This window comes from Poromitra crassiceps (assembly GCF_964638095.1).
Source record: "Poromitra crassiceps genome assembly, contig: HAP1_SCAFFOLD_1129, whole genome shotgun sequence".
NCBI lineage: Eukaryota > Metazoa > Chordata > Actinopteri > Beryciformes > Melamphaidae > Poromitra > Poromitra crassiceps.
In genome coordinates this window covers 14,396-40,000 of record NW_028151281.1, presented here as the reverse complement: position 1 = coordinate 40,000, position 25,605 = coordinate 14,396, and the positions used below count along the sequence as shown (strand labels likewise).

Here is a 25,605-nt window from a genome sequence, read left to right as displayed (position 1 = left end):
ACAAATCCGGTAAAACCAGACAAAGCCAAGCGCTCTGCCCCCCCCCCCCTCCCTTCATCCAGTCTGTCTGTCTCCATATATAGGCTATTATTCCATATTATTATGCTTCTCAAACCAATCTAACTGCAGTTTAAATACTGCAAGCATGTAAATACCCTACACTATACACTCTTAAAACAGATGTGTTAATATCAACTCAAGTTGTGTCATTTCCTAACACAATAATGTGTCTATATAAGGACCACACATTCTGTGTTGTATTTGACACAATCACTGTGCTTGGGAAAACAACACAAATGTTGTGTTAAAAGTTTTAACACAGAAGATGTGTAACTTTTGTGTTAAAAGTTTTAACACAACATTTGTGTTGTTTTCCCAAGCACAGTGATTGTGTCAAATACAACACAGAATGTGTGGTCCTTATCTAGACACATTATTGTGTTAAAAATGTGTTATTTCAAATCTACTGTGTAAATTATTAGAATTTAAATAAGGAGGCACAACTATAGAAAAAAGTACAAAATTTATTTGTAAAATCATTGGCATGAACATACATGTAAGATAGTTTACATTTAAACACTTTTCTGTCATGGAGAGATGTTGAAATACGAGATTAATGTAACTGTAAATGTACATAAAACCTCTAAGTCAACTCAAGAAGTTGACACAAAGCAGAATATAACGGAGCTTCTTTCTTCACTGGTGTTGAATAAACTGTCAAATAAAGGCACATAAAAATACATAAAAAATACACAACATTGCTTTGCAGTAACACATAACTTGTTTTGCCTGCATCAATGAATGCTGCAAAATGACGCAACACCACAGAATCCCTGAATGTGCAAAAAACACGTGCAAATTAACAACTTCACATTCTATAGGCAATATAAAGTCCAGAACGACTTAGCCTACACACTTTTATCTGGGATTTAAGTAAAATCAATCTCCCATAAACAAGGTAATTTATGCTAACCATTTTAAATGCATTGTTTTGTCCATCATAATGATTGTCAAAACATTCAACTGGTAAAATTCTGACAAACATCAATACCTCTTTCTTCTCACATTCTGGAAGGATGTGAACTATTTCACCAAACAGATGTTCTCCTCTTGAACAACTTAGCTAGGCAATAGAAAGTCAGAACGACTTAGCCTACACAATTTTGTATCTGGGATTTAAGTACAATCGATCTCCCTGTAAACATGACAACAAGCTTAATGGTCTGACATCGGCGAGGTCATTAATGCTAACCATTTCATATCCATCATTTTTGTCCACCACATAAGCATAGAAATGATCATTCAGAGTCTGTGAATCCGCTGTAACAGCTTCAGGTACAACATCTGCAGTGGCTTCTACTGACATTGGTTCATCATCAATGTCATTTGACATATTGCCAAGCTCCGAATGTCCAGGAAGAAAGTCAACTTCTTCATTTGATGTCATTTTTGAATGTTCTTTCTTAAGATGTTTTGTATAGGAGTTTAGATTGTCATATGTTCTTTGGCAGTTGTTCTGGCAACAATCAATTTGAAAGTCTTGGGAATCTGATAAGGCATGAATGGCTCTGAGGTGCCAGACAAGCCTCCTGACTTCTCCTCCAATGACATGCTTGCACTTTGGGCACACATACATGCTTTACTTATGACATTGACTGGAGCTTGGAGATCAGCTCAACAACGTTGGAGCTTTTCTTACCAGAATAGGGGATCTCATATATATACTCCAGGAAAGAGAAGACAGACTTCAGCTGGAAAGGGTACTGAAGGTTGCAAATCCAATACATCTTGAACAGCTTGTCGACTGCACAGGTCAGCCCTCCATCTGGAAGTGGAACAACAATCTTGTCACTTCTTGCGACGATCAGATACTGCTGGGAATCTCCACTTGGGTGTCCAAGGCATACGATGCAAGGTTGCTGGGCCCTCACTGATGAATCAGGATTCTCAAGCAGAGATGAGATGCTCGTCCCAGGCTGTAACACAAAGGGTTGGAAATACTTTAGGTAACAATCATGGGGAGAACACCATAACCCAAAATCAGGAGCTTTACTAAAGTGTAGTAGACAAGGATGCAAATTCAACAGTGATGCAACCAAAAAGTGATTAAATGGATAGTTCTGATTTTTGGAAGCCCAACCCTATTTGTTACTGACCACTGATGATGTTGATTGGTAGATTCCTTTCTCAGCACAATCCATGTTGTTCCTCATATTAGCTCCACAAAGTTAGCCACAAACCAATACAAGGTCATGCTCCTGTCTGTGCAAGCTGTCTGATGCTCACTGAAATGAAATGATCAGTCAGCTTGCACAGACAGGAGTGTAACTGGCATGGACCTTGTGTTGGTTTGTGGTCAACTATGTGGAGCTAGTATGAGCAACAGCATGGATTGTGCTGCGAAAGTAATCTACAAATCAACATTGGTAAGGAGCAAATAGGGCTAGGTTCCAAAAATCTGAACTATCCATTTAAAAGGGATACGGCAACATTTTTAGAGATTCGCCTATTTGCCACATTGCCGTTAATATTGGCAAAAAGGCAAATAGGCGAATCTCCAAAAATGTTGGCATATCCCTTTAATACACAACTTACTGGTGCGAAGTCCAGGAGGTAGGAAATGGCAGATTTCACACTGCAGCGACTCCATCCTGACCCTCGTCCTGATGCAGTTGGTGGAAGAAGGTGCGTGAGCACCTGAAGTGCTTTGAAGCAAAGCATGTCTATATGGAAAGATTAGATTGCAAATTAGATATATCTGACCCCTACCTAAGTCCAAGTCACCCTGACCAATTAATGAGGATGCACCGATTCCACTTTTTTTGCAGACGGAGTAGGAGTACTTCCATTTGCGTACTTGCCGATACAGAGTACTGATATGAGTACTTAATTAGGGGTCGACGGATGATTTATGTATTTTTTTATGCCTTTAACAATGTTTAGTTAAAAGATAAAGTTTCAGTTTTAGTAGTAATTTTCTTTAGTTTATTTATATTTTACAAGATTGCATTTGAAACGATCATGTTCAACCAATACTAATTGTTTACTAAATGGAGCTTGACCGCACGATCAATAGAGAGCCAAAGTGAATGTCCCTTCCTGCCTTATGCTGTGTACCAGCGTCTGAAAAAATATGAATGGTGATGAACGGAGACAGACGTTACTTTTTTCATCCCATTTGAATTTTGCCACGGGGGACACATGTACATTTTCTCAATTTAAAAGATAACTATGCATGTCAAGATAGTCACAGGTTTAGTTTTATCAATCGACTGACTACATCTCTCGTGACGCACAATATACGTCACACCATCACAGACATGGACTGGCGGGAGAGACTTCTATTATGTGACTAGATGTGCTTAGTCTTTCTGATTTATAACTTCTAGTGCCACAGTTTTACCACAAACTGCGACTTTCTTGACTTGCAAAGTTATCTTTTACATTGACAAACATATGTGTACCCCAATTCAAATGTGTAGCACAATTCAAACAGGATAAAAAAAAGGTCTGTCTCCATTCATCACCATTCATATTTTTTCAGACGCTGGTACATAGCATAAGGCAGGAAGTGACGTTCACTTTGGCTTTCTATACAATATGTACGACCTGACGAAGTTGGCTGGTGGGGACTGGGGAAATAAGGCAATATGGATTATACTGGACATTGCATTCCACAACAAGTTGGACAGTTTTGATAGCAGTCATGTTGAACAGCAAGGACTTTGCCATTTGGGCTGTCTTGACAGTTTCAGGGTGTGTTTAGCTGCAGTGCAAAACGAAGTGTGGAGATGGGTCTGGCTAAGTGAGACTAGCTGCAGTGTGCAGGCTATAGCGGATAACTGTAAGTTAGTACAGTGAGTGGCCGAGCGAGGGAGAGGGAGCAGTGGTGTGGCTGCAGCTGATTAATATAACGTGCTGACCTCTGATAGCCTTTTATTTCTCCATCCAAAACACGCTCTGTGTGAACAGCCAGCTTCTCTGGAATGCATTATCAGCTGTGAGCCTTGTTGCTTTCAGGTTAACGTCACATTATGATTGCATGCCGGAAAGTGGTCGTACGTGGGCGTGGTCGTATCAGTATCGCAAGAGTAAGAGTACAGTAAATGAGCACAGTATACCAGATACCAGTATCGGACCAGATACCGGTATCGTTGCATCCCATAAAATTAAACTGGCTTAGGTAGTTATTCATTCTATAAAAGTGATTAAGTGTATGTTCACCACATGTTCATGAATGCGACCCAACATACCATCACTGTTGTTCCCGGTGGATGAAGGATTTGCCAGATTTTGCCAGATTTCCCCAGACAACTCCAACGAACCAATCCTCATTAGCTTGGGGATGATGTTTGTCTCCCATTTGCGAAGGAAAAGGTCAGCCTTCCCCACGTAGATTTTACCAAAGTCTGAATCAAACTAAGATATAGAAAGACAAATTTGTGTTGAGTCAATTTCAATTACATTTGTTCATTTGAATTTAACAGGCTACATTCACTGAGGTATGGCCTCTTGTCATTAAACAATGTTTTGGGATTGCTTCTAAGAAGTGAAAAATTGATAACTGTATTAGGATTATATAACTACAAATTTAGCATCAAGAATTTGCTTACCAGATGTGGCATGTCAATGAACCGTGGATACAGACGAAATATCTCCTCTGCAGTTGGAGCTTGTGAAGTAACCCACAGTCTTCGGTGATCGTAGGTCTGGTCCATAGCCTGTTGGATTTTTGGGAGGTTTTGAGGTCTGGGCGGCGTCCTCTTTGCCAGGGTCACCCACTCACCCACTTCCTCTTCTGTGTGTGTCATTGTCACAGTTACAGGGCCAGCTGCGGGGTCATACACCATTCAAAAATGAAATTCAAGGATAATCAAGTACTTTTTCCAAGACCTTTTTTTTCATTTTCAAGTACTTCACTCAAAGCAAATAAATTATTTTCAAATATAAACGTATTAAACCTCAAAATAAATAAAAATAAACTAAATAAAACACACCCGACTGGCAAACAAGATAGGCTATGTCACTCGTCCTTGCCTCAATAAAACCAAATCACTCAATAGGAAGCTTCTAGGAGCTAACAAGTGGAGCTAACTGCTAACAGCCACGGGAGGAACCAACAAACTCCACAAATCCATTCACCAGCTCGACCACCCACAGTCAGACACACAAGGCTGCTTAGTTACTGCCAAATTATTTCAAGTACCTTGTGCGGACACTGCTCCTGACGTGCTCTTCCGCCGATATCGTCTCTGGCTTTCCTCCAAATCCCTTCTAAGGTTTCGTAGTTTCAGTTCAATGAAACCGCTGTGTGAGGCTGCATCGTAGAAGTGCTCCTTGGTATGGGTTGAAGGTAGAGAAAGTAAGGTGTCAGTCAACATTATCAACAATACAATGGCTCTGATTTCTGAAACCATTGCAGGGATTTCCATAAGCGCTAGTGCACGTTCATGGGAGACCTTAAAGGAGACCTTCACAGAAAAACAATGCTGATTTATTTTGCACATGATCTCACACATATCTGAAAACTGTAAACAGACAAGCATTTAGTTTGACAGTTATTGACAGAGTTGATTTGAGTTAAAGTTGATGCCTGATGTCATTTGTGCATGAATGACATCACATCAACTAACTCAAATCAACTCTCAATAACTGTCAAACTAAATGTCTGCAAAACTGTTTAAAGTTTTCAGATATGTGTGAGATCATGTGCAAAATAAATCAGCATTGTTTTTACGGTGACGTTCTCCTTTAATGAATGAACAAACAAATTAATGATCTTTATTTACACTGCACTTTTTACAGCACCGCCATCTCTGTAAACCTAAGTTCCGTGCTGTTCACGCTTGTATGGAGGGGCTGTATGCCAAACTCAATAAAACAAGGCAGGAATTATAACAAGGCCAAAAGGCCAGTGGCGTGGATGCCTAGAGTGTGGCCGTAATGTTCCTTCTAAAATTAACTACTGTATCCACAAGGTCAGTTTGGCATGCCCTGTTTTGAACTGGCCATTACACTCTTAAAAGAAAGTGTAAAACTACACATGACCCAGCAAATAAGCAAATTCACTTTTCCCACTGTCTCTGTCATCAGACTGGACATCAACAGTAGGGTTGGGTCCGAAACCTGGTACCACTATGGTACCAGTACCTTTACAACAAATACTGGTTTAATGTTGCCTTGCTGGTTTAAAGTTGCATGCGTATAACCTAAGTGTAAGGAATCGCTGGTGTCCAGTCCACTGGTAAATTCGACATACAAGTGATCCAGTATGTTGTATTTCAATAAAGTCTCAGCTTTTAGAACTGATTTGAAGTTATGTACAACAAATTCTCAAAGTTTAAAAGTTATCAATATGAATGCTGCTTGTTGGGACTAAGTATGCCAAATTGAAGTGTTTCAAATACTGTAAGATAATTTATACCACGTGCATAGCGTAGTTGAGAGCAATTGATATTTACTTACATATCCTTCATTGTGTTCCTGGATTTTGACACTCAACTTAGGGAAGATGGTGACAACATTCTTGGCAAGACGCACCTTGTCATCACTGGACGGGTAACTGAAAATAACACAACTATTACCAAAAAATCTGATCATGACATAGTAACATGAATCAACCATATTGCTAACAGGCTGTACTCCAACCTCACACTTTAATTGACTATGTATGGTACAGAAGAACCAATTTCACGACCACTTTCAAAACATCTGTATCTCAACTCTACACATTCCATACCAGGGCTGCAACTAACGATTATTTTCATTATCGATTAATCTGTTGATTATTTTCTCAACTAATCGAAAAGTCCTTTGGTCTATAAAATGTCAAAGAAAAGGGCCATCAATTTCCCCCCAAAGCCCAAGATGACATCCTTAATATCTTATTTTGTCCGAACCAACAGTCCAGAACCCAAAGATGATCAGTTTACTGTCATAGAAGACTAAAGAAACCAGAAAATATTCACATTAAAGAAGCTGGAATGAGATAACACATTTTTCTCTTTAAAATTTGGCTAAACGATTAATGGATTATAAAAATAAATTGGTGATTAATTTCCTGTTGATCAACTAATCGATGAATCAATTGTTGCAGCTCTACTTGACACAGTACCAACTTACAATCCTCGTCTCTCCACAAGATCGGCGACAGAAATCCTTACAAGGTGCTTCCTGGTTTTTGTGCATATGGTGCCAGATTCCTCATATTCTGTGAGTATGGCTGGAGCCTTCGTTTGGATCAGTGCTTTGAGTGCCTCCAATCCACTGTCACACAGCCTCTCGTCATCATGGGCAGGTTGAGAAATTGTCTGTCTTGGCTGAGGGGTAGGCAGGGGAGCAGGCTGGAGTAAACACAAACAACAAACAAAAGCAAAAATGTATATGCTATCATTGCAGTTTAAAATCCCCAATCCCAACTTTATATTTTAACAGGACTGCACAATTATTTAAAATATTAGGTCAAATGTTTCTTAATCTAATCTCAGTCAAACCTTACCGGACATCTTACTTCAATCTGTGCATCCGCTAGCTCAGACCCAGACAGGAAAAATATCTGGAATTTATCCAAATCTTTGATGTCTGTGTTACGATCTGAATCAGTAAACTCATTGAAGTCTGTATTATACTTGAGGAGTCTATCCAAGTGTACTGCAGAAGGTACTTGAGATTTGCTTGCATCAATTAATTCTGCAGCATTGTGGTGCTCATAAACTTTCTTGGAGAGCTCTTTGCCATCTAGGAAAACTGTTGCAAGGATTTTCTTCTTTGGACCCTCCATTTTGCTGAGAAAGGGGGAAAAAACAGGTTCCAGTCATTGATCACCATGTTACAATAACACAAAACCATGACGCAAACACTTATTTCATACTAATAAAACTGCTTTGTCATGGGGCTACAGTGTGCCTCTACTGAATAGACTATAACAGCTCTCCAATGTCAGGACTGAGGAGCTCAGGTTAGGGAGTGGATAGAATACTATAATACTAATGGCTGAAATATAGAGAATTGCCCTATAACCCTTTTTGCAACAAAATTATGTATTCTTCTGACGTCACGCAATGGGAACTGAGGGCACACAGCAAGTCAAAACAATGAGCGCGGACATGAATTATGTGAACAAACAACTATATCAACAACATGGACATGGTCTGCGGCTTAACCTGAATATCACAAAAGACCTCACAGATTCATAGCAGGTCTCAAGTTATGTAGCCGTCTGGTGCACTTAGTTACATGCAAGACAACAGTAAAACTGACAGGTTTTTGCATTGATTTTGGTGTAACCTATAGGAGAAACAGGCTTACATATTTATATAGTCTATGATCGAAAGAAGTATGACTGAGCAACTGTTCTATTAGTCACATCATATAACCTCAAACATTGCTTCACTCAGACAGGCTAATCTCTTAACAGTATTCATCTTCCAGTGCCACAAGTGTGTGGAAAACAAGTACCAGTACAATGCTGTTATAGTGATGAATCATTCACCAACATGACAAAGAAAGCTAAATCATGACAGCAGAACATGAAGACATAATAGCCCTGCACAAGTGGAAAAACAGGCTTATAATAAGCTAACTAGGTTTCACCTTCTTTCACCCTCCACGTTTTAATAGCTAGCTAATCAAAAATGTATACCAATTTACCACATTAAATTAGCCAGGATAACTTGACAACAGCAATAGCTACTAACATTACAGTAACCAGAGGCCAAATGGCCCTGCAAATCCTAGCCATGTTGTTTTACTTGCCTACTAGTACTACCTAATCTAGTAGCTAACGTTAGCTAACCGGAGGCATTCCTATTATGACTGGAGGTAGTGCATGCTAGACCAGAGAGGCTAATACTTAGCCACGTTGTTTTACTTAACTATCCATAGATATAGAAACGTTTATTTGTTTCTATCCCATTTCACTCTGAATTAGGTCACAATACATTGCAACTTTACATGCTAAGCCTAAACTGACACTGCATGATGCTGAACAGTGATACTATTGCATTACCACTGCCACACACATTGCAAAGACTACTTTTGGCGGCACACTTGTAATACAAAGGCAGAAAATATGCTACGGAAGGTATTTTTTCTAATAATTTAAAGCGCGCGCAGCTAACTAACAAGCTAGCTAGCTTCACTCACTTCCATGCAGGCTGTCAGCATTGAGGTGAAGGGAATCGTTAGCTACTAGGTTTGCTAAATAAATCAATGACGATAGGAAAAAATAATGTAGCTCACAGCACATTTTCGGCCACTTACAATGGTATATCTGGCCAAAGAGTAACTTGTGGCCACGGGCCCATGGTAAAATAAATAATGGCATGATATCCACTAGCTAGCTATCGACGTTAGCTATTCAAGTTAGCGTTGACCCGGAGGGAGCTAATTTACAGTCTCCGGGTCATCCCGCACTGACAGCAGTGACAGCTAGTGACAGTCTACAGCACGTCTAGCTTTCACAAATCGAGCTTTTCATCGCCAAATACAAATCTAACATGAATTAAGACATTTACCTTCCTGGTCCATCGGTGGTTCCACATGGAATAATCTAGAATCTTCTGGCGGAAGTAGAAAGTTTTTATTAACGATGTGATTGGTCAATGGTTTAACACATTTGTTTGTGTAGTCCAGTGGTTCCCAAACTGGGGTACGCGTACCCCTATGGGTACGTGGAGGTACTGCAGGGGGTTCTTGAGAGAAAGGAGAAGATGTAAAAATGTAAGAATAAACTGTGAAAATAAATGAAACGTTCAAATAAATCTGTTTAGGATGTACTAATTACAACTCTTTCCCCCCCCCCCCCCCCCCCCCGACCAATATTTTATTTTTCAATTTTCAGACTTCCTCCCCATTTCTTATTTTGTAATGTTATATTCTTCAAAAGGTGGGTTATCATTCATTCATTGCATCATATGCTATGGTTTTCTCAGTTTTTTAAGGAAAAAGTTGTAGTCTGGGAAAAAGATTCAGAAATCCAGGAAAGCGTGACTGTAAAAACAAGTTTGAGAACCACTGGTGTAATCCAATCCAATAACACATATTATGTGTTATGTGTTGTGTTCTACAGATATTTGTAGAAGACAACACAATTATGTGTCGGCTTGGTAAAAACACAAAAACTGTGTCAGTTTACAACACATTGTTAGAGCTTTTAGTAGCGATGTGATTGGTCAATGGTTAACACTTGTTTTGTGTGCCCAATCTAGATGAAACAACACATTGTTTGTAGAAATCAACAAAATATGTGTCTGCTGGTAATAACACAAAAAATGTGTCAGCTGCCAACACATTTGTTTTAAGAGTGTAGCAAGATCAAAGTGAAAAGAATGTTCTAAATGCATCAGCTAGAAAAATATAGCCTATTAGATTGGTGAAAGTTTGTCCAGAAAGATATCATTTTCTCTCACCTGCTGCAGGAAGGATGATGCACATAAATATACCCTACATTATGTAAAGTCATTGCATAAATGTGTTTTGATTGTAAAACTAAATGTGAAGTAGGGCCAAGTTATTGGAGCGGACATCACAGTATAGCAGATGACAGTAGAAGCGCGTTCCGCTGTCACTTATCTAAATCACGTTAAATCGACAAGGGATATATATAGGCCCAGGAGGACATATATGTTTCACATAGGGTGGTGTTTTCATTTCGATGTTTTATTTGGTCCAATATTGAAATGTTCTACAATTGCAGGTTGTGTTACCATTACACATTATTTAGATCTACCTTTTATATAGGTTTTCGGCTCATTTGGTTGCTATTTAGTAGCGAAATGGAGTACCACAATGCATGCTGGGACATGCCAGGCAGTGAACTTACAACTTATTTTTCCTATGGGAAGTGTGTTGTGTCTGTCTGAGTGAGGGAGTCAAAGAGAGAGAGTCGTATTGTGCCTGTCAGACTGAGGAGAGAGTGACACAGAGAAGGGTGACAGAGGGGAGCCAGAGGGGAGCGCTCCACGCAACCAGCGCACTGAATAGGCCTGGTTTTCAAAAGCGCAAAGCGCTAAATTTACGCCAGGTGGGAAGATATCATTAGGCCGATATTTAACGCCGAAACGCCCATTCTCGCCCATTCAGGGAGTGTGCCACGCCCATTCGGCCTAAAGCGCATTTGGCAGCGTAAAGCCATATTGATATCTTCCCGAGGCAGGCGCAAGGCACGTTTTTTAGCGCCGAAGGCCCGTTTTAGCGCCGAAGGCCTGTGGGAGAATAGGGGCCAACGTGTTCCTAGTTGCGCAGATAGCAGGCAGGCAGGCTGCAGGCAGCCAGGCAGGGAGGAATGAGTTAACTTTTCAGTCAGAAGCTGCTGAGACCCCAGCGCGGGTGGGCAAGGCTTGCTGTTCAATGGTGCCAAAATGGAGAAGAAAAGAGGTGCAGAGAGGTGGGCAAGGAGCCTATGTTGTGTCTTGGCCTAAACTACAATATCAGTGGTAGACAATTATCTATTGCCTCTAGAATATTCGAGAGAAATTAAATTATTAACACTAATTTGTATTTATTTATTTATTTATATTAGGCTATATAAAAAAATCCCATTGGTCAAATGTAAACAGTAGTGACTAAACTGAAAGTATGGGTTGGATTGCTTTTGAGGTTTTCTTCACAAAAGTGGAGAAGGAGGCAGAAGCAGCACTAGCACTGCAGCAGGTGCTCCTGCAGAGCTGGAGGTGGTGTTGAACTTATCAGAATCAGGAACCTTCAGCTAGGCTACAATTTCACAGCATGAAGCGAAACATGTCGTCGCTGTCGTTCCAGGACCTCAAATCTCCAAAACAGAAACTTTTCAGGAAGTTAAAAAATCCTGTTTGCTCTTAACTCATTGAGTGCCAGCCACTTTTGGAAAACGGATGCTCCCAGTGCCAGAGTTTCAGAGCGTTTTCAGTGATTTCTCGAGGCCCACATAATATTGTGTGATATTACTATGTAAACACCGAACACGCCCAAAGAACGATGAGACTCTCTTCTATCATCAGCAAAAAAAAGTTTATTGATATAATTTTCCGTTCTTTAGTTATGAGCTGGAGAAGATAGGTTGTTTTCACCAAAAAGAGACGTTTCAAATTAGAAGCTGCAGATAATTAGCCTTTTGTGAAATTAAGCATTTCAAGCACATGACTGACTCTGAAGCTAATATTTTCTGATGTAGTCACACCTCAAAAATAATTTCCTTCAATAAAACAGTGAAAACAAAGGAATTTTGTTTGGCAAAATAATATTTTTTAGCTGCAACCAGCAGCGCTGGCCCCTGCGTGCGCTGTTGGTTGCAACTTCTTGCTGGTCTTGATTTACTGCTGGTGGGCATCAGATATTCTAGCTTGCGTTTGCCAATCCTGTCCTGCTGTCTGGGTCTGTCTGGGTCAGTGTTGTATGCTGCCCTGCGTGCCCCACCCCGCTCAACTACAAACCCCACCTCCGTGGGAGTGTCTCTGGTGGCTCTCTGCTGCGTTTGCTCTGTACTGAAAAGTGCGCTACATCCAGCTTTACAGCGTTCCGCGTGTATTTGTCACCGGCTCCCATGCTTCCAGTTGAGAATAATAACAACTCCACAACTAATCATGCGGATGGGCTATCGCAGCGGACACGGAGGGGCTCAATTGTGGCAGCAGATTGGCTGCTGCAGGCACAGCTAACGTTATGCTTCATGCATATCGATGCATACGGATGCGATTTCCGTTTCCCCATGACTTCTCTGTTTTTTCCTCGCCTTTCTGTAATCTGGAGAGCACTGTCGCCACCTAATGGGTCCGTAAAATAGCTTTTACACATTCAACATCCACCATCCCTTACGAAAAAGTCACATGTGGAAATCACATGTGATTTTGAAATATGTGGTTTTTGGACACACGTTTCGTGTGACTCAACCACATGTTTTAATATCACATGTGGATGTTCACATGTCAAGCCACATGTGGAAGTCACATGTGATTTTGAAATGCCACATGTGATTGACATGTGGTTTTAATTGTGTGGAATTGTGTGGAAAATCACATGTGATTATGGAATATATGTGGTTTTTGGACACATGTTTCGTGTGATTCAGACCACATGTGATTGACATGTGGTTTTAATATCACATGTGGGAATATTCACATGTGGATACTCACATGTGGAAAATCACATGTGATTTTGGAATATATGTGGTTTTTGGACACATGTTTTGTGTGATTCAGACCACATGTGATTGACATGTGGTTTTAATATCACATGTGGATATTCACATGTGGGAAATCACATGTGATTCTGGAATATATGTGGTTTTTGGACACAGGTTTCGTGTGATTAAGACCACATGTGATCGACATGTGGTTTTAATATCACATGTGGGAATATTCACATGTGGATATCCACATGTGACCTTGAACCACATGTGGTTTTAGGACACGTGGTTCCCTCCACATGTGAATATTCCCACATGATATTAAAACCAAATGTGATTCAATATGTTGTGGACCACATGTGGTTTTGGCACACGTTTTGGTTTTTCACATGTGATTCAACATGTGGTTGAAATGTGTAATTTCCATGTCCAACAACCACATGTGGTTCAAGATCACATGTGGGAATATTCACATGTGGTTGAAACACATGAACCTTCCAACATGATCTTGAACCACATGTGATTGTTGGGACATGTGTTACATGCTAATTGGAATAACATGTGAAAAACCAAAACACATTTCTCCAAAACCACATGTGGAAAACATAGAATCACACATGGTTTCAACATTACATGTGGGAATATTCCCATGTGGATGGAATAACATGAACAACAAATTCACATGTCCTAAGATCACATGTGGGAACATTCACATGTATTAGTAGACAACCACATGTGAATGATCCCTTCTTTGACACATTTTCCACATAATTTCAGATTACATACAATTTGACACATACCAGTAGGTTATTTGCAACACACAACACATGTACAAGAATAAAATTATCTTATTTATTAACAAAACTTCACCTTTTCATAACTGCATTTATCATATATCTCTAGAAAAGGGAGTGATTGACAGATCGCATGTACAGTGATCACGGAACAATTGCAGGTGAAGCTGCAGCTCTGATGGATGAAAAATAAAGATGGCAACAGCCACCACTTCAACTCCAAACGGGAGACCAAAATCAAAGGGAGTGACTTGACAGATCGCATGTACAGTGATCATGAACAATAGCAGGCGGAGCTGCAGCTTTGGGAAACCCCCCAAGGATGAAAAATAAAGATGGCAACAGCCACCACTTCAACTCCAAACGGGAGACCAAAATCAAAGGGAGTGATTGACAGATTGCATGTACATGTACAGTGATCATGGAACAATTGCAGGTGAAGCTGCAGCTCTGATGGATGAAAAATAAAGATGGCAACAGCCACTTTTTGGGGAGTTTAGCTCGATTGCCATTTTGTCCCCACTTACCCTAAATATACACTGTCTTTACGGTCACTCTCGATGCAGTATGGAGAGAGGGGTCATATTTAGCGATACAACAGTGGAGGCGGCACTACCGTTCAAAGGCAACAAAACACAGCGCCTAAAGCTCTATGCACATGTGTACATGTTGTGACTAGTTTATTCACCATGCTATGAAATAAGAATCCATAGTTGCATGAAACATTATTTCCATAGTAAATCCATACCGGGTCACTTCCTTGTTTGTCTGTGGACAGCGCTTCCACGCATGCGTTATTTGCACATGCGCTGTACACCCGGCAGCGATGTTTACTAAATATTTATTTACCTCAAAAAATTGTTTTTCTGCATTTTGGATTAGTACCCGAGTCACAAGATGTACATAGAGCTTTTTGGCACTTTGTTTTGTTGCCTTTGAACGGCAGTACCGTTCTATCGCTAAATATGACCCCTCTCTCCATACTGCATCGAGAGTGACTGTAAAGACAGTGTATATTGGGGGGATATGGCAATCGAGCTAAACTCCCCAAAAAGTGGCCTATCCCTTTGTAATAACTATGCTAGGGTGTCATGTGAGCTTCTTGTGAGCCTTCAGAACTTGGGGCTGTCATGTCCCTTTCAGGGACAGCTTCCTGTGAGACTTCAGAACTTGGGGGTGTCATGTCCCTTTCAGGAACACCTTCTCTGCCGCTGACAAGTCTTCTGATCTTGTTGGTTCCCCTGTGAAAATTTAAATATCATTAGAATAGCCCCGTGAAAATTTTAATATCATTAGAATAATCAAGGCAATTTCACAAACATACTGGGGTATTACAACCAAAACTAGGCAAACCTAGTGTAGTCCGGCTGTGAACTGAAACATTTGATTCAGGACTTTATATTCACAAATGGTCCCATAACTTACACAAAATCTATGATGCATAGAGCAACATTCTCAGAATTTTGGGCAACACCCTATGCCCTAAAACAGATGCTGTAAAATGTGCCATGGATAATGGATGGAGATGCAATAAATCCAACAGAAAATGCTACAACAGAATCTGTGCCCCTACGCCCCGACTACAATTACAGCTCTATTATGAAACGAATACAACCCTAACACTGCAGGGGAAAAAAGAGCGATACAGGCAGAGAGATACACCAGATATCAGACCAGAACACTAATTGAGCACAGATCGGCTCTTCTCCTTTCAGAGAGAGCCTGGAGATGCAAGGTTAGCCTTCTTCTAATGGCTTTTCGGCAGAGAGGATGATGCCTTGTGGCACATCCCCTCCACCCCTTCATGCTCAGAACGCCCACGAGTTTAGCCTCAGGCAGGAAAATGTTTATCACATCACTGATGACATCACAATCGTGACAGACACCGCCAATTTTAATTAAGATATATCAATATAATATAAGCATGAATTAAGGTCAGGTTACATTCTATACGTTTTACACCCACTTTCAGTGATAGAGAAAACTAGAGAAACTTACTGTTCTTTGTCGCACTGCCTCACATCCTTCAACTTCTGGGCCATGCACTGTCTGATTAGAACCTCACTGGTGTTTGGGAACACAGCTTGCACTTGGTCTGTTGGAACAACAACAAAATACAAATTTACTTCAAGGTAAATTAAATTAAATAACTTAAGTTAACAAACAAAACAAAACAAAAAGACAGACCTCTTGACCAGAATATTTATTTTACACTATATTTTAGGCACTGTGTTTTGTTGACTTTGAGCCGCGATCCGCTTGGTCCTGTTTTAGTGCTGTCCATTTAACTACTGCACACCCTGACCCTCCAAACTGCACGGACAGTTGCTGTGAAGACGTGTATATCGATGTTTATTGGGGGCGATATGGAAAATTCGCTAAACTCCCCAAAAAGTGGCCTATCCATTTAAGTTTTTCAACTTATATCATCAAATGATGGTACTAACATGCATTGTCTGTGATCAGATTGCAATCCGATAGTGTGCTTGAAAACATTAGCATACCGTTGTTGCAGAGATCACGGGTCCCAGGCTGCTCCGCCGTTTCATGGGGAAGGGGTGGGGTGGTGCTGGTGGAGGCAGCAGTGGCTTCAGGAGACGACAGGAGAGACAGAGGCAGAGGGAAAGACAGTAGAGAGGCAGAGAAGGAGACAGGGATAGAGGTCATTATCACCTGACACTAACATGCATTTTTTTCTGAGATCAGACTGCAGCGCATCAGAGTCAAAGTAGCAAAAAATAAATATAAAAAAATATAAAAAATAAATAGATAAATGTATTTATTCCAAATCTATTTTTTTGACTAAATAATATTATATAGTATTTGTGTATTTAAATTAATATCCTTGCTTCTTTGTATACCACTATGCTGAGAACATCTGCACTATATTTGCAGAGCCTATTTGAATGTTGTTGTTTTTTAGTCACATTTGCAGGGTTCTCATACCTCCTAAAAATCAAATTCAAAGACTTTGCAAGGAATTTCCAGACCCAATTCTCTTAAATTTGAGGGCCGGGCAGAACTTTCAAAATAATGTAATGAGAACCATGTGCTGATTTTGTAAGGACTAAATAAGGACCCTACCGTTGTTGGGAGAGGGGACAGGGTCCCAGTCCGCTCCGGCACTTCGTGTGTGGGTGGGGTGGTGGTGGTGGAGACGGCAGTGGCTTCAGGAGACGACGGGAGACACAGGCAGAGAGAGAGAGAGGAAAGAGAGACACAGAGGAGAGAGAGAGGCAGAGACAGGGATAGAGGCCATTGACGCCTGGCATATTTTCTGTGATCAGATTGCAATCGGATAGTGCTTGACCACATTAACCTGATTTAATTTACACCTGGTAATAATGTATCTCCAGTGTTCACATTGAAATCAGGTAAGCTCCATAGCATAGAGCAGTAGAAAAACTGCAGTGACTGTTGTTGTATGTCGATTGAGAGGATGCATTGCATGTACACTTGTGTTCAATGTGGTCACAATTAGAGATGCAACGGTATGAGTTTTTGATATTGGTATGATAACCTTGGACAAAAATACCACGGTTTCACGGTATTGCGGACCTTTGTGTGTTATTGTGAAATCTGGCAACAAAAAAATAGCCTACATGTAGCGCTTTCGTCGTATCCACTAGCCTGAGATACAGCGCTCCAGATCCTTTTAACTTTAAATAGTCCTATTTGTATGCTATACCATGTTAATTTATATGAAATAACTCTTAATGTAGGGTATGAGAGTGTAACTGTGATTTTAAACCGTTATATGTATTTATTTATTGCACCCAAACCTAGAGCAGCAATTACTTATAATCCCTTATTTACTTTGAAAATTGGTGTATTACCCTTTAAACTCACAATGGCCTAATATTACTTTATCCGTTTTGTTTCCCTAGGTACTGGATTCCCTCAGGTAAGGCAAACACTTAGAATATCAAGACAGTAATCATAAATCCACACAACTCAGGTAAGTATGAAAATAGAATGGGATTTAGTTATAAAACAAATAAAACAATTATCACAGTTAACATAAATTCACTTTTCCTTCAAGTATGCGTTTTCTTTTACAGGAAAATATACCTTTTTGTTTGTGACACAAGCCAGGTAAGTATTATTAAATAACCAAACAGCTATACCAACCAGACAAACATCATTTCACTAATGAATGTTATCAAACTCTGAAATCAGCAATTCAAATGTCAAAATAATATCCCAGTCAATAACCTTATTTTTATACAATGCACATGAAATGTAAACCCCTTTGCTTTACCTCTGGTATTATATAATATAAATTGTGGGCCCACCTTTAAATGCCAATACCTCTAGCTAAGCCGGCACACCTAACTAACCCCAGTTGCAGGCCTGTTTCGAAGCTTGGGATCGGTGTGGCCTCAAACCAAATGGCCCCTTCACTCCAAGGGGAGCTTTAAAATCAAGTGTGAGGTACCTCTTTAGCAAGCAAGATGAACGCGTTTATCGTACTGTCATCATCAGCACGGATGCATGTCTGGACAGGCAGCGCAGCAACAGCAGTTGTGATCCACGGGAAGGAGAAACGGAATGGCCGGGGCTAGCAGCTCCAAGCCCAGGCGGAGATTTTCCTCTGTTGTCTCCCGTCCGAAACAGTAGAGATCGCCGGTGGATACTTAGCCTTAGCTTCACGAGGTCTTACTGGCCTGGCAAGACACCAGCTATCGCTAGCCACTTGTGGGCTAAAACTATGACACGCTCTGCACAGTTACTGTTTAGCTCTGCTAACGAACATCACCGTTAGCCGTCCACCAAGTGATTCTGTCCAGCGTCCAGTCCTCTTCAGCGCTCGCAAAGCACCTCTTTACCAATGTCCTCGGGTTGACAACTTGGCAACCGACACGCTGTTAGTTTAACGCGAGTTAAAACTAGTAAACGTCTAGAAATCAAATTCGGGTTTCTCCAACCTCCTCTTGCAGCGACTGACTGCTTGCCTGTTCCAAAACACACTGGCCGCTTCCCCAGCTCAAACCCGCCCCTGCTCCACTCACAACCAATCACAACGTTAGACAGGTGATGTCCCCCTTTATGGACCAATGGGAAACAGAATACAACGTAGGTGAACGTGAAACAAGGTAGGCTGTCTCAACATGTGCTGACACAACATGTACGTTGTGAACAACAATGCTGGTTACAGATTGTTTTTAAAGTGACAGGACCAGTTAAGATTACAGGAATGAAATTGACAGTTTGATACAGCCTAATACTACAATCACTGTACATCTATACACATTTTAAATGGGGATATTTACTTTTAGTTTTATATTTAATTCAAATGCTTTTAGTCAGGGAGTATGGGGAAATATTTAATTCTATTGCTTTTAATTCTGGGAATATAACCACCAGGGGTTACATACATAAAAAAAAATTGCGGTTGAACCAAATGCATTTTATTTTATTTAATCTAATTAACTCATGTAAAATTAAAACACACATGCTTATCTTTTGTCAAATCGGATTGGACACTGGACATAAATGATTGTTTCAATGTTAATGCACACACACACACACACACACACACACACACACACACACACACACACACACACACACACACACACACACACACACACACTTATTCGTATCCAAAAGTACTATAGGGCAAATATTAGAGATCCAGATATTTTTGAAGAAAGTTGCTGTACAGCACAGTCTATGATAGAACAGACACTGGATGCTTGTGTGTATCCATCCTCACTCTGTCTTGGGGACGTTTAGCCTACACCCTTACTTTCAAGTGGTCAAGCACTACCCGATTGCAATCTGATCACAGAAAACACATGTTAATGCCAGGTGTAAATGGCCACATAGAGACAGAGGGGGATAGATATGATGGGCACCACTGCTAATTATTTAGCTAAAGCTAGCTACAGCAGGGTTCATACAGACATCACATTACAAGATTACATTTAAAGACTTTCAAGTACTCTTTCAAGCACTTGGTTTGGAAATAGGCTATTTTCAAGGTGCAGTACTTGATCCCCCCCCTCAAAATCAAAGCACTTCAAGGAACCCTGTTACAGTGAATAAAACAAGTATAGCTACACATTCACTTACACTATAGGCAGCACACTGCATTAGAGGGGATTTAGAACCACAACCCTTATGATATTAACAGAACTTACCACAATGTATCCAGAGGTTGCACTGCAAGAGAAAAGGAAAATTCAATCTTTAGCAAGCTAACTTTTGACAAAGTCAGGCCTTAACAATAAAAGTAACAAACAGCACTTGCCAGATTATGTTTCCACATATTTTCCTTAGCATGGGAAGCTGCCAGCTAGCTCACGTTTTATTTTCTGTGTGCTGGAGGCATTTTCATGGCACAATTGTGTCAAACAATGCACTGTTAGCAGCATGCAATGCAGACCTTAGCTAACGTTGCACTAATAGACTACTGTTGCTCACGGAGGAAGAAAAAAGCATTGTATCTATGAATGGCAGGCTTACTACATGCTGCATAGCTTACGTTAGCTAACAGCTAGCTAACAGCAATTCCCACACAACTAACATTAAGCTAACTAACGCTAGCGAACTGTGATAACAATACCATGACCTCAACCACGAGTGCTCGTCTTATTTCCTTCAAAGCCCTTCAACCAAACCATGTAACGCTAGGTTAAGCTAACGTGATAGCCTAGCTACTTCAAACCAAGTTATTCTGTGCAGCTGGGGCTAGCATGCAGTAAACGTTAGATGCCCTAAACCAAACCATAGCAGTTGTTTTTTAACATTTGGCACGCAATGCAGACAATATATATAACATGCGCCATGTCGCCATCCAGGCGTTGTTGCTCGCTGAGACAAGAAAACTGCATTTTAATACATGACAGGCCTGACATATGCTACGTTAGCTAGCTAGATGCTAACGTTAGCTGTCGTCTATTCTGAGCTGACTGAGCCCATTACGTTAGCTGTCGTCTGTCTGGCCGAGTTGTTTTAACCTAAAATGAACGGCCAGTTTTGAAGAAAAACGTTACCAGTATGTAAAAATGTTTTGTCCTTACCTCAGACCTCAATGGCTTCACTCAGCACGGGACAGCAGTGCCGTGCGACTGGTGCAACTGCGGAGTGTGTTAAAAAGAATTGGAGGGAAATTAACAGATACTTTTATTCTCCGTTGTCAACACTGCGCATGCGCATGGATGTTTGATCTAATACTAGAGACTTGATGAAAACCACAAATTAAAGACTGATATCCCGCTGCCACTTTACGTTGTATCCGACAATAAAAAATGGTTCAACCATAAATATGAATAAAAAACTTTATATTAGATTATCAAATTATTAATTTTCAGCTATTGGAGTGGATACAATTAAAATTGAATGAAAAGCTGCATGCTTTTGTTTTATCAGTGCACACATTAAATTCTCACATGTGGAAAATGTTATTCACATGTGAATAAAGCATAATCACATGTGCGATTGCACGTTTCACATGTGACTTTGACACATGTAAAATTATCACATGTGGAAAATGTCTTTCACATGTGAATAAATCATAATCACATGTGAGATTGCAAGTTTCACATGTGACATTGACACACATAACATTTTCACATGTGGAAAATGTCATTCACATGTGAATAAATCATAATCACATGTGAGATTGCATGTTTCACATGTGACTTTGACACACATAACATTTTCACATGTGGAAAATGTCTTTCACATGTGAATAAATCATAATCACATGTGAGATTGCATGTTTCACATGTGACTTTGACACACATTAAATTCTCACATGTGGAAAATGTTATTCACATGTGAATAAAGCATAATCACATGTGCGATTGCACGTTTCACATGTGACTTTGACACATGTAAAATTATCACATGTGGAAAATGTCTTTCACATGTGAATAAATCATAATCACATGTGAGATTGCAAGTTTCACATGTGACATTGACACACATAACATTTTCACATGTGGAAAATGTCATTCACATGTGAATAAATCATAATCACATGTGAGATTGCATGTTTCACATGTGACTTTGACACACATAAAATTATCACATGTGGAAAATGTCTTTCACATGTGAATAAATCATAATCACATGTGAGATTGCATGTTTCACATGTGACTTTGACACACATTAAATTATCACATGTGGAAAATGTCTTTCACATGTGAATAAATCATAATCACATGTGAGATTGCAAGTTTCACATGTGACATTGACACACATAACATTTTCACACGTGGAAAATGTCATTCACATGTGAATAAATCATAATCACATGTGAGATTGCATGTTTCACATGTGACTTTGACACACATAACATTTTCACATGTGGAAAATGTCTTTCACATGTAAATAAATCATAATCACACGTGAGATTGCATGTGTCACATGTGACTTTGACACACATTCAATTCTCACATGTGGAAAATGTTATTCACATGTGAATAAATCATAATCACATGTGAGATTGCACGTTTCACATGTGACTTTGACACACGTAAAATTATCACATGTGGAAAATGTCTTTCACATGTGAATAAATCATAATCACATGTGAGATTGCAAGTTTCACATGTGACATTGACACACATAACATTTTCACATGTGGAAAATGTCATTCACATGTGAATAAATCATAATCACATGTGAGATTGCATGTTTCACATGTGACTTTGACACACATTAAATTCTCACATGTGGAAAATGTTATTCACATGTGAATAAATCATAATCACATGTGAGATTGCACGTTTCACATGTGACTTTGACACACATTAAATTATCACATGTGGAAAATGTCTTTCACATGTGAATAAATCATAATCACATGTGAGATTGCAAGTTTCACATGTGACTTTGACACACATTATACTTTCACATGTGAACGTTTTTATTTCACATGTGAATAAAGCATAATCACATGTGAGATTGCAGGTTTCACATGTGACTTTGACACACATTATATTTTCACATGTGGAATATTTCATTTCACATGTGAGATTGCACGTTTCACATGTGAAAGTGAGTTTTCACATGTGAAATGGAAGATTTCACATGTGAATTACATGTGACTTTTTCGTAAGGGATACTTTCACAGGAGATGGATCAGGCTTTGATCCACGTCCCACCGTCAAAAAACGCAATTGACGACTTTAGTCGTCATTGGCACTGAACGTTACTATTTGAATTGACGACTATAGTCGTCATTGGCACTCAATGAGTTAAAATACTGAACCAAACGTCGTCAAAGTTGGCACATGTCTTAATTATAGTTAGTTTCCCACTGAATGTGTCATTACTTTATTAATATCTTACCTGGATAAGCTCAAACGATGTTGTTTATATTATCAGTCCGACTTGGAAGCACTTTCTCCCGGCCAGTCAAGCGGGAGCCCCCAAGCTCCAGGCTGCGGGGGCGTGCGCAGGAGCAACAGCATTGCCCCTCGCCTCTCATGGCCGAGGCGGGGGCTTTCGCATGGGGTGAGAAATAGTCTGACATAACGTAGCGTTAACGTTACTTTTCTCGTCAGAAAACACTCCGATTTGCATGTTAAAACAAGTTTGCAGCCTAGGAATAACTGGAAAACATTTGATTGATATATTAACGTCAGAGGAAGCCAGGATTAGTCAAAACGATATGAGAAATACACAGCACGTCTGCCGTGTGACTTTTCCGGGTTTACTGTCCTGCGTGGGGGGTACACACGGAGGTAGGGGACGAATTTCGAGGTTTGACTGACAGATTGAGGGTGAATGGCGTTACGAGATTTACTCACAAGCTCGTTTTAATGCTTTTCCATTGGTTGCATTTGTTAAACCACACAGAGACGTGAAGGGTGACCAATGGCACTGATTTATGACAAAAAGTAAAAAAGTGAAAAAAGGCACATTCGAGGTCCTGGCACAACAGAGACGATGTAGGCTATGCTTATTGCTTTCACATTAATGTGCTTTATGGGATTATCAGTAGGACTGCACAATACAGTTTAAAGTGGAGATGAAGCAGTTTGATTTTATTATTTTTGTATTTGCATTTAACCTCAGACAAGACAAGACAGGACACTGCACTCTTCCTTAAATTAAGTTTGCTGTGAAGCTTTTGTACAGAAGCATGTTTGTGTTTTTACGTCTTCATATTATACTTGCAGTTATCTAGGCAATGTTGAATTCTATTAGTGAACAAATAGGTAACATCACGTTAGCATTATATTCAGGGTTGGGTAGGTTACTTTTAAATAGGAATCCCTTAAAGTTACTTGTTACTTGTAAAAAATTGTACTTAGTAACGTAATCCGATTACCACTATTTAAAAGTAAAGTAGGGATTACTTTCAGTTACTTTTGGATTACTTTTTTTTTTAATCCAGGAATGTCCCATTGGGATACAAGATCTCTTCTTCCAGGGAGTCCTGGTCAAGAGTCCTGGCTAAAACCCTTATTTAACTAGATGAAGCATGTTTTACCATTGATAACCAGATAAGAATGTTTATACCAACATGAAGTTGAGGAGAATACAACAAGAGTTATTTTTAAGACCACTTTAATTTACGTTATGGGTATTTTTCATGATGTGGAGTGGAAGACGCAGCTTGTTGCTTTAATCTTGAAACACGACGTGAAACACTAAAGCCGTTTTCACACATGCCTACAGGAAAATTACCTGTAAATCAATATCGGCCATTTCCCGGAATTTCCCTTCACACCTGAGCGCTCCATGTGTGAATATAGTGTCAAATAGCCTGTATGTTGGGGGGCGGGGCGGCACTGCAGAGCGGGTGTGGAGTGACGTGTGCACTTGGATGGGGAATCCTCCTTATTTTGGCGGTCGGCAAAACTCCGATGCTGAAATAAGTTCGCTTGTCACACAATAAATCACACTTGTTTGACTTAAGAGGGCATGTATGTTGTATCATTCACATTCGCTAACCAGTCTTTGAACTGAAATATTTGAAGAAGTTGGGATCCCTGTCTGAGAGAAATAGCCTGGCTGGATCGATGTTTATCCGTTCACCTGCATCGCGTTGAAGCACTTTTTACAGACTGGCTTCGTTTGATGTGTCCGGGCTTGCCTTCGCTGTCGGCAACGTAAGCAAAATACTTCCACATTTCGCTTCGTGCATTTGCTTTCCCAACAAGCGTTGGGCGGCTTGCAAGACTCTCAGAGCTGTCTGTGTCCCTGTCGGGCTGCTGACTGAAGGAGGAGGACTGAAGGACTGGCCCCAAGATGACACAGTTTTTTGTTGTTATTTTGTAAAATTAATGAAGAGGCAAGGGCGAATGTAATCCCGCCTGTAACGCCGTTACTATACCCCCGTTACTGTAATCTAGATTACACATTTTAAAATGTACTGTGACAGATTACAGTTAGGCTACCGTTTTTTTGTAATCAGATTACGTAACGGCGTTACATGTAATCCGTTACTCCCCAACCCTGATTATATTCACCAAATCTTGCTTCAAACTGCCCACATTTTTCGGCGGCGGCCTTCGGTGGCCAGCATGTGTGTCTGCGTGTGTTGGCCTGGCCTGCATGGTATCTAATGCCTGGCCTGAATAGAGAGCCGCAGGGATGACGTATTTTTGTAGGCAGAATGCGGAAGTCCCGAACTTCCTGGTTCTTCACTGTTTCTGTCTATGGGATTTTTGAATGGGTTTTTGCCACGATGCTTCAAATACGGTCTCTGGGCAACGCAAGATTAATCAAACGCGAACCAGAGTT

At 40.2% G+C, this 25,605-nt stretch overlaps 1 protein-coding gene and 1 long non-coding RNA gene across 2 annotated transcripts; both read right to left on the bottom strand.

Annotated features, from left to right (window-relative positions):
• Positions 1-1,699: 1,699 nt before the first annotated feature.
• Positions 1,700-7,270, bottom strand: LOC310771736 (uncharacterized protein; the record flags this gene model as incomplete). The annotated part of the gene is made up of 7 exons (XM_083664274.1): positions 7,123-7,270; positions 6,466-6,562; positions 5,207-5,336; positions 4,614-4,831; positions 4,254-4,419; positions 2,596-2,723; positions 1,700-1,976 (listed from the first exon to the last, which is right to left on the bottom strand). Coding segments are annotated over exons 4-7 (769 nt in total), but the record flags the coding sequence as incomplete, so codon positions are not given.
• Positions 7,271-14,091: 6,821 nt separating this feature from the next.
• LOC310771735 lies at positions 14,092-16,511 on the bottom strand. The gene is made up of 3 exons (XR_014552459.1): positions 16,401-16,511; positions 15,895-15,991; positions 14,092-15,137 (listed from the first exon to the last, which is right to left on the bottom strand). It is a non-coding gene; the product is annotated as an uncharacterized lncRNA (long non-coding RNA).
• Between the last annotated feature and the right edge of the window lie 9,094 nt (positions 16,512-25,605).